The sequence below is a fragment of the Rosa rugosa genome, chromosome 6 (assembly GCF_958449725.1).
Source record: "Rosa rugosa chromosome 6, drRosRugo1.1, whole genome shotgun sequence".
In the NCBI taxonomy this organism is placed as follows: Eukaryota; Viridiplantae; Streptophyta; class Magnoliopsida; order Rosales; family Rosaceae; genus Rosa; species Rosa rugosa.
Window position 1 is genome coordinate 19,747,841 of NC_084825.1, and position 9,393 is coordinate 19,757,233.

Consider the following 9,393-nt stretch of genomic DNA (forward strand, 5'->3'; position numbering starts at 1 on the left):
CGTGCTTTTAACTCCTGATCGAAGAGCTCGACACTCGACTAGAACATCATTGGAGCTTGAGAACACCAGAATCATCAACACTCGACCAAAACATATTTCTCTCAGTGGAACCTCTCTTCCTTCTCATCATCTTCCCATTTCTCTGATCACACAATTATATCCTTCATTTGGTTTTGTTACCTGATCTGGGAATTACATTAATTAGATCATTTTTCTCTGATTGTCAATCTCTCCTAATCTTGATTTGTCTCGTGATTAAACAACCAAACATCTCCTCTCCTTTGCTTTCACAATCTTGATTTGCCGAATAAATTGGATTTCGTATTGTTTTGACTTTGATGCCAGAACCCGTCGCCGGCAAATCACAACCCGACGAGTCTCCTCGCTTGCTCTCGCCCCCGATCTGAGAAGAACGAACATATCGAAATCGATCTACCCATTCCGAGATCAAACAGATCGAATTGGGCTTTTCCAGTTCTTCTGCCATGATGGCTCTATTGGAGGATTCTAAACAACTGTATTCATAATTTTGGCCTTGCTGCTGGGTTCGTTTCTATTGAGTTGGAGAGAGATTAGAGAGCAGGGGAAAATAAAGTGACTGAGCAGGGATATTTTAGGAAGAGAAAAAAGCATCAGCCAACTAAAACTAATAAAATATTAAAAGGGGAGTGCAAAAATTCGTATGAATTAGTTATAAATTTTTGAAAATTTGAAAATTTTCTATAAATAGCAAAAATCGGAGTTCGTATTGGGTCATTACCGTTGGATCACTGTTTCAATTGAAACCAACGGCCCAGATTAAAGGACCGTTGGAGCCAAAATCACTTAAGAAGCCAACGATGAGGAGACAAGTGTCCTGCCGCCCAATCAATGTCGCTACGCGACAAAATCCTGCTGCAGGTCGGCCACGTGGCGCTTCTGGATTGGTCTGTGTCTTCCACCCTTGGATTAAGCCGTGTCTGTCTCTTTCCTCATCTTCCTGATGTCACCCACGTTCCTCTCTTCCTTGAGCTGGCAGCCGGATGCCTTTGGGCAAGAGTTTAGTCATGGGCTTGCCCATTTTTTTGACCTGGGTCATGCAAAGCCAAAGCTTGCCCAGTCAAGCAAGCACCGGTGGAAGCTTGATATTCATTATACCCAGCCAAAATCAAGGAAAGCTGAGGTGGTGCCCGGGCAAAAGAGCACCGGTGCACTTGCTCTTATATATATGTTGCTTTCCTCACTTATAACCAGTCGGTGTAAATGTTTTTTGCTTTGTCTATTATCTTCACAAAATAACAGAAATACTTTTGCCCTTGTTGCTGGCCGGGTAGGAATCTGTGGTTGTTAACTTGTTGCTAGTCATAACAGAACTGTCGATCAAAATTGCCTAGGCAATTAAGCAAAAATATCCAAATAGAATTATGGAGCCAGTAGTAGTGGCAACAGAGGAAGATGAAGCCAACAATATTCCAAAGAAACTTGATGCTGGAGCTCTATTTGTGCTCAAATCCAGAGGTAATAGTTAAATTTGTGGCATCCATCGATCAATATGGTTTATGAGAAGATTTGATTAACACTGATAAGGTGATAGGGTCATGGTTGCACTGTGGATATCACTTGACAACTTCAATTGTAGCTCCTGCACTCTTGAGTCTTCCCTATGCACTTTCCCTGATGGGTTGGTTTGCCGGCGTTATATGCCTGACTGTTTCAGCTCTGGTAACTTTCTATTCCTACAACCTTCTGTCCTTGATTTTAGAGCACCATGCTCACCTTGGTCAGCGCCAGCTTCGCTTCCGCGACATGGCCAGGGATATTTTGGGTGAGTATTTTCACTTTGATTGCTTGAGACCTCCCTGTTGATTTCATAGATTAAGGCAGATATATAAGATGGTTTATGGTCAATTTTACAGGACCAAGATGGGGAAGATATTTTGTAGGTCCAATTCAATTTGGCCTATGCTATGGTGCAGTTATAGCTTGCATTCTTTTAGGAGGACAGAGCCTTAAGGTCAGTTTACTATTTCCATTAAGCTTTTCTGTAACCTGCGTGCTTCTCTAGCTTTGGATTGTGAAGCAGCGCAAACTTGGAGACTATATATATTTAAAATTATGTCTCCAAAAAAAGAAAAGATCCCTCAAATGTTATGTCAGAATCTGAAGTTTCCTAACTGTTTTCTGTCCCTCCTGATTCCTCTTGTGCAAGTACATATTTCTGCTCTCTAGTTCAAGGCCAGAGACCATGAAACTCTACCAATTCGTTATTATATTTGGTGTCCTAATGCTAGTGTTGGCACAAATTCCATCATTCCACTCCTTAAGGCATCTCAACCTTGTCTCTCTGGTCCTTTCTCTTGCCTATAGCGCCTGTGCCACAGCCGGTTCCATATACATTGGTAAGATATAGAAGAACAGTTTAGGCATATCCATATTGTCACCACTAGTCCGGATCGAATTACTATCTATATATGATTGCAGGAAATTCCATGAATGCTCCTGGGAAGGACTATTCCTTAAATGGAAGCAAACAGAATCGCATTTTTGGATCCTTCAATGCTATTTCAATCATTGCTACCACGTACGGAAATGGCATTATTCCTGAAATACAGGTTTTTGAAATTCCTTACTAGATGGAAATTGGAGACAAAAAATGTTATGTTTGCTTGGTGGATTACTGGATTCAACTTGGATATTACAAACTAAATGCATATTTCCATTTATGTTTGCAGGCTACTATAGCACCGCCAGTCAAAGGAAAAATGTTAAAGGGATTATGTGTATGTTATGCTGTTGTCCTTTCAACATTTTTCAGTGTTGCTATATCGGGATATTGGGCATTTGGTAATCAGGCCAAAGGTACAATTTTACTCAACTTTCTAGTTGATGAGAAGCCTCTGTTGCCGACTTGGGTTCTCTTGATGACTAATGTCTTCACCTTCTTGCAAGTAGCAGCTGTTAGTGTGGTATGTAGACTAACTGAATGTATATTTTGATTTGAGGTAACTGCAACTTAAGGGCATTAATTAGCATAAAACCACATGGTTATGTATTACTAAACTTTATAGTCGATCTACACAGGTTTACTTGCAACCAACAAATGAAGTGCTCGAACGCAAGTTTGTCAATGCCAAGATTGATCAGTTCTCTGTTCGAAATGTAGTGCCAAGGTTGGTTTATCGATCATTGTCTGTCGTGATAGCCACAACAGTTGCAGCTATGTTTCCTTTCTTTGGAGACATCAACGCTCTAATCGGAGCATTTGGTTGTATTCCTCTCGACTTCATTTTGCCAATGGTGTTGTACAATGTTGTATTCAAACCATCCAAGTACAGCCTTCTTTTCTGGGGAAACACAATAATTGCTTCAACCTTTTCAGCATTAGGAGTCTTAGGGGCAATATCTTCAATCCGTCAAATAATTCTTGATGCCAACACGTTTAGTTTGTTTGCTAACGTATAATGTAAGACACTGGTAAGGGCGTGAGACTCGTGCTTTTCTGATATAGGGGACACCAACTGCAAACTGTTGTTGAACATTCCTAAATCATTAGAACTGTTTATGTTTATATAATTTTGTTGGATAACTGGGGGCCAAAAGCAAAAGAAAGCAAGAAATTAACTCATATATAAAGGCTATTAGAATGGTTATAAATCTTGAAACCCTGCACATATCGTCTAAGAGGACCTCAGAGCATGAGAATGCTCAAAATAGGTGGCTCCATGAGTAGTCCATGATCAGGGCAGGGCATCTGCAGGTTGGACGCTTAGACTCTCTATAAACATGTCTATTTCTGTGTTATATGAGGCAGATTTAGGGACACTTAATGAGTAAAAATTGAAAAAGGCTAATTAGTTAATTTCATTTTACCACCCTAACCTTTAAACGTTAAATCAGTTGTGGTGCTGCACTTTAAATTTCATCACATATACCCATGTGTTCTCCAATTTAATCAATCACGTCAAATCATTAATTTTTTTGTTAAGTATTTTGTAAATTGAAAATATGGGTTTAATGGGCTCCCATGTATGATGAAAATTCACTAATGGGGCACGCAAAATTATTTTGTATGTGACTATAATTTCAAAATACATCACACAATAGTTGACAAGAAAGTTAAGGGTTAGACAAGATTGATTGAAATTGGTAAGTATAGGGATACCCGTGGTGAAATTAAAAACGCAGGGGCACATATGAATTAATTAAGGTCTAAAAATCAGGGAGGTAAAATGAAATTTGCCCTTAATTTATGTATTTGGAAATATTTTAACCTTTAGCTAGCTTTGCTAAAGGACTTTAGGCCAAAACGACATCGTTGAATTGAAGAGACTGCATACATTTGAATTTCAAATAGAAAACTAGCTAGTTGTTAGTAAAGTCGTTGTGTTAATGTGTACGTTGATAGACTTGAAATTAATGAATGGATGATTCAAAAACAAAGCATGCCTGCAGGCTGCAGCAACCTAAACAGTCAGCTGACCGCTGATGAAACAAATCTTCTTTCACTTCTTTGGAAGATTAATTTATGGTCCTATCACTACCAGTGGTCACTGGTCAGAAGTCCAGTACTTGTTCATACTCCTCACGCACACGCATACGTGTGAAAGTCGATGATCTTCTATAAATATATGTGACTTTCAAGCCTCCCACCATCTGGGACTAACGTACAAATGACAGATTATTGGCAACATAATCAGAGAATTTTGAACTTCTAAAAAAAAAAAGAAAAAAAAAAAGAAAAAAAAAGCTCATGTAAACCATTTAAAACTGTGGCCCAAGTCATATTTCTTCATGCTCGACAACGTACACTCCACATTCTCACTAAATATGTTGAAGAAAAATTTGATTCACTGTATTAGTTGAAATGACTGGGCATGAAGTGATGAAGGCAGAAAAATAGTGCGTAAATTGAAGTGATGCATCATGCATGACAGCCTTGGCCTCTAATTATAATTAAGTAAAGGGCCGGCGCAGTAGAACTATGACTCGGTCAGACTCGACTGCTTCTAGAGAGTAGAGACCCATTTTTCTATCTGCATGTGAAATATGCATGAACCTTTCATCTATACATACATGAGTGATTGATTGAGTGTGAACTGTGAAGTCTGGAGCGGTATATATATATACGCCAGAATTATGTGGCAATAAATGGGGGTGGACCACTGGACCTCTTTCTGTGAGTAGTCCAAAACAGTATTCAACCAAATTAATTAACTAATTAAGTAACTCATTCTTTGAGCTTTTCAAAAAATTTTGTTTGCATGTCAAACGTATTTAGCAGCAGAAGCTAGTCGGTACAAAGTATAGTGTTGTTGACTTGATAGCAGCTATCGATCAATCTTCTTTCTTACTCCCTTATCCTTATAAATCTGTCGACACTGCTGCACTTTCTACACTCTATTGTTGATCTTCCAAGAGCACAACTAGAGAGAGAGAGAGAGAGAGAGATGGGAACTGTTGCTGCTCCATTCATGATGGAATTAGCATCTGAGGGTGATCAGAAGCAAAATGGTGCCGAGGCGCCCGGCGGCCCTCCGAAAGAGCTTGACGCCGGAGCTCTCTTCGTTCTCAAATCGCAAGGTTAGCGGCCGGCCGGAACTCGATCACTGGCTAGCTATGTATATGATGTTTAATTAATTCATCATGCATGATCGACAATACCATTTATTTCTTCACGACTGTATGAAGCTTTAGATAGACATTTAATCAATGAATTACTATGAACTTTATTATTTATCGTGTTAATGTATACTATTATTAAGAGAAAAAATTTTGTTAGTTAAAATTAAAAAATTTAATAGGTTTAACCCTGAAAAATTAAAAAACTTTAAGAATAAATTAAATCATAAGAATAAATATGACAACTATCTATAAAATTAAAAAGAAATTATTCCACAACCCCCACTTTTCTGAGTTTCTCTCCCACTATTTTCTCTCTGCAATAATTGCCTTATTTCATTTATTTTTTTAATTAAAAAAAATTATTACACATGCAGATAAAGAATGCTATGGATCATTCTATTCAGTTATTTTTGTTGAAAATAAACGCGTAACATTCTTAAAAAAAAAAAAAACACATAAATTAAATTTTTCTACACTAAAGTGATAATTGACCGGAAAAGGATTTTAAAAACAACAAAAAAAAATCAAGTTTACCAGTTAATCACCACTTGACCAAAATAAAAAAATAAAAACAATCTAGGTACCAGCTAGTGGCAACTTTTGGTATTCTAATTAAACCTTAGATTGTGAATTACTTTTTAACCTCTGTTTAATTTTTGCGTAAATGAATTTTGGCGTGGTACGTAGGGTCGTGGTTACATGTTGGGTACCACTTGACGACATCTATAGTGGCTCCGGTGCTTCTAAGTCTTCCGTTTGCGATGGCCTTGCTCGGCTGGGTTGGGGGAGTCATTTGTGTAGCCTTGGCAGGTTTGGTCACCTTCTACTCCTACAATCTTCTCTCTTTAGTTCTTGAGCACCAAGAAAAGCTTGGGCATCGTCAACTTCGCTTTCGAGACATGGCCAAAGACATTTTAGGTTCGTATATATGTTATTCTTACTCTTGGTTTGTTATTCTACATTCACTCTTGCTCTCTTCATTTTACATATGTTAGTGATTGCATGTGTTTGTTTATAGGTCCTGCATGGGGCAAATATTTTGTCGGTCCTTTGCAATTTTGGATATGCTATGGTGCAGTCATCGCTTGCACATTACTTGGAGGGCAGAGCCTTAAGGTCAGTGCATGAACCTGTTTATCACAAATTGATCATTGAAAAGTATTCTATATCCAATCACCAAATAATACTAAGACACATTTTTAGGGTTCATTCTACTGTTCATCAAGTATACTAGCTAGTATGGTGGTAGATTGATTATATGCAGTCATATGCACTAACTCGGCTGGTTATGAAGCTAGTTTACAACTACATAAAGTCAATTTATAGCCGTAGACGGCACATGTATGTACATCTATTATTAATGTGCCGTAGAAATATTTTTCGATCAACATTAAAGTCAGGACTTGCATTCTAGTTTCAGTAATTGATAATGGAATATGTGAAAGTGAAGTGTTAAAGGTAGTCTAAAAATATGTATATTACTTATTCTTATCATGTATATTGATAATTAACAGCCCTAGATCCCCTACACCCCAAATGCACTCATATTTTTATGGCCTATGCTCCAATAGTAGTCAAAAACTAGCTTGAAGAGTAGACTTAATTATATAGGTACATGAAGCCTCTTATTAGATCTTCTTATCATCTTTTGTTTGTTGGCAGTTTATTTACTTGCTCTCTAATCCAGATGGAACAATGAAGCTGTACCAGTTTATTATTATGTTCGGATGCGTCACACTCTTTTTGGCTCAAATGCCATCCTTCCACTCCTTAAGGCATATTAACCTCGTTTCTCTAATCCTTTGTCTTGCATATAGCGCCTGCGTCACTGCTGGCTGCATATACATTGGTAATTATCATTGACTAGCATACTTATTGGCATGTATATATATGATCACATGCATGGTGAAGAAGAAATTACCATCACTCATATTTATAGTTTTGATATCAAATGTTAAGGTTAAATGACTCTTAATTGGTGTGATGTCTACCTTTGATATAAAACTTATATATAGGTAACCGCACATATTTTTTTCGACTAGAAGTCTAGAACAGTACTCATATAGACCACCTTTGTTTCCCAGGGCATACGAACAATGCTCCTATAAAGGACTATTCCATAAAAGGAAGTACAAAAGATCGGTATTTTGGTATCTTTAATGGCATCTCAATCATCGCTACCACATACGCAAGTGGAATAATTCCGGAGATACAGGTATTGCAGTTAAGTACGTTCTTATATAACATGGCTACGGATTTGAGTTTTGCTGATCTAGTAGAATTCTACAAATTCACTGCAGATAGTATGTTGTTTTTGGGTAAAAAATTGTATCTTTTAAGTTTCGATCTATAAAAATGAGGAAGATATGAGCTTTCTTTAACATAGAAGTAGCTTAATTTCTCTCGTCAAAGTCTTATATGTTATATCGTTGTCAGTGTTAAAACATCACATTTTTGCCTGTTCACCGAGACTATAAATTAAAGTCATACCATTTATAAATATCAATATATGAGTACTTGCAGGCAACTTTGGCACCTCCAGTAAAAGGCAAGATGTTCAAAGGGCTATGTGTGTGCTATAGTGTGATAGTGACAACCTATTTCAGTGTCGCAATGTCTGGGTATTGGGTGTTTGGCAACCAAGCTATGGGAACAGTTCTTTCCAATTTTATGGGTGTTGATGGGAAGCTTTTACTCCCTACCTGGTTTTTGGTCATGACCAATGTCTTCACTCTTGTGCAAGTCATGGCTGTCACAGTGGTAAGCCAAATCTAGCTTAGTGCCTAATTTCTTTGCATTTTAACTATTTAATTTGTTAATTCACGTGTAAATTTTGAAAGTTCAAAACTTTTTACCTTGTTGAGGTGAACTTCAAATGCAACTTATTTTACTGGACTAACTAATTCGCATGCGTGGGTATTCGCAGGTTTACTTGCAACCAACAAATGAAGTGTTTGAAAAGAAATTTGCAGACCCAAAAATGGATCAATTTTCCATCCGTAATGTTGTGCCGCGGTTGATTCTCCGGTCGGTCACCGTCGTGGTAGCTACATTTTTTGCTGCGATGTTACCTTTCTTCGGAGATATCATGGCATTGTTTGGGGCATTTGGATGCATTCCTCTAGATTTCATTTTGCCAATGATATTCTACAATGTGGCTTTCAAGCCCTCAAAGCAAAGCCTCATATTTTGGGTTAACACATTGATAGCAGGAGTGTCGTTCTTGTTGGTTGGGGTAGGGGCTGTAGCATCTGTTAGACAGATTGTTCTTGATGCTAAAACATATCGCCTGTTTGCTAACATGTGAAAGAACACTCAAATATCTCCATATTATTGAAAGGATATGTTTGCCAAGATGCTGTAACACTATTACGTACACTAGACAAATACACAATTATACGTATTGTTTTACAAAAGGTCCTACATAAATATGTCATGACTTCTGAAAATACTTGGATGAAACGTTTTTCTGGAAAATGGGAATTGATAGGCACGTTTCAATCCTTACTGGACAAAAACCAAAAATTTCACACAGAACACCAGATTTTTGGTTACGCAGTGAAAACCTCAAATATGAGATTAAAAAAACACTGCGAGGCTCTTACTCTTGAGAACCCAAGAGAACAATTAACTGATAACGAAGGATATGTTATTTACAAAACTCAAGTAGTACTCAATTTGCTATAACACTTGCTAGACAAAACTAACTATAAGCTTGTCTTCAATCTTGAACTCCTTCTTCACTTGAACGATCACCAGTTATCGCTCTTCTTTCTTCACAGCTTCTCTACT

The 9,393-nt window shown here is 37.6% G+C and overlaps 2 protein-coding genes across 3 annotated transcripts; both read left to right on the forward strand.

Moving 5' to 3' along the window:
* The first annotated feature begins 1,018 nt into the window (after positions 1-1,018).
* LOC133717899 (GABA transporter 1-like) lies at positions 1,019-3,527 on the forward strand. 2 transcript variants are annotated; one of them, XM_062144652.1, is made up of 7 exons: positions 1,019-1,497; positions 1,574-1,701; positions 1,896-1,993; positions 2,189-2,378; positions 2,461-2,591; positions 2,712-2,945; positions 3,061-3,527. In XM_062144652.1, the coding sequence occupies exons 2-7, from the start codon at positions 1,578-1,580 to the stop codon at positions 3,439-3,441; spliced, it is 1,158 nt and encodes a 385-aa protein (XP_062000636.1). In that variant the 5' UTR covers positions 1,019-1,497; positions 1,574-1,577; the 3' UTR covers positions 3,442-3,527. The 2 variants fall into 2 exon arrangements, with proteins under 2 accessions (XP_062000636.1, XP_062000635.1); XM_062144651.1 differs by having other exon boundaries at positions 1,021-1,497; positions 1,574-1,804; positions 3,061-3,524.
* Positions 3,528-5,179: 1,652 nt separating this feature from the next.
* On the forward strand, positions 5,180-8,955 carry LOC133716066 (GABA transporter 1-like). The gene is made up of 7 exons (XM_062142802.1): positions 5,180-5,559; positions 6,289-6,519; positions 6,620-6,717; positions 7,264-7,450; positions 7,686-7,816; positions 8,125-8,361; positions 8,528-8,955. Exons 1-7 carry the CDS (start codon positions 5,427-5,429, stop codon positions 8,906-8,908), a joined length of 1,398 nt encoding a protein of 465 aa, XP_061998786.1. The 5' UTR covers positions 5,180-5,426; the 3' UTR covers positions 8,909-8,955.
* Positions 8,956-9,393: the final 438 nt, after the last annotated feature.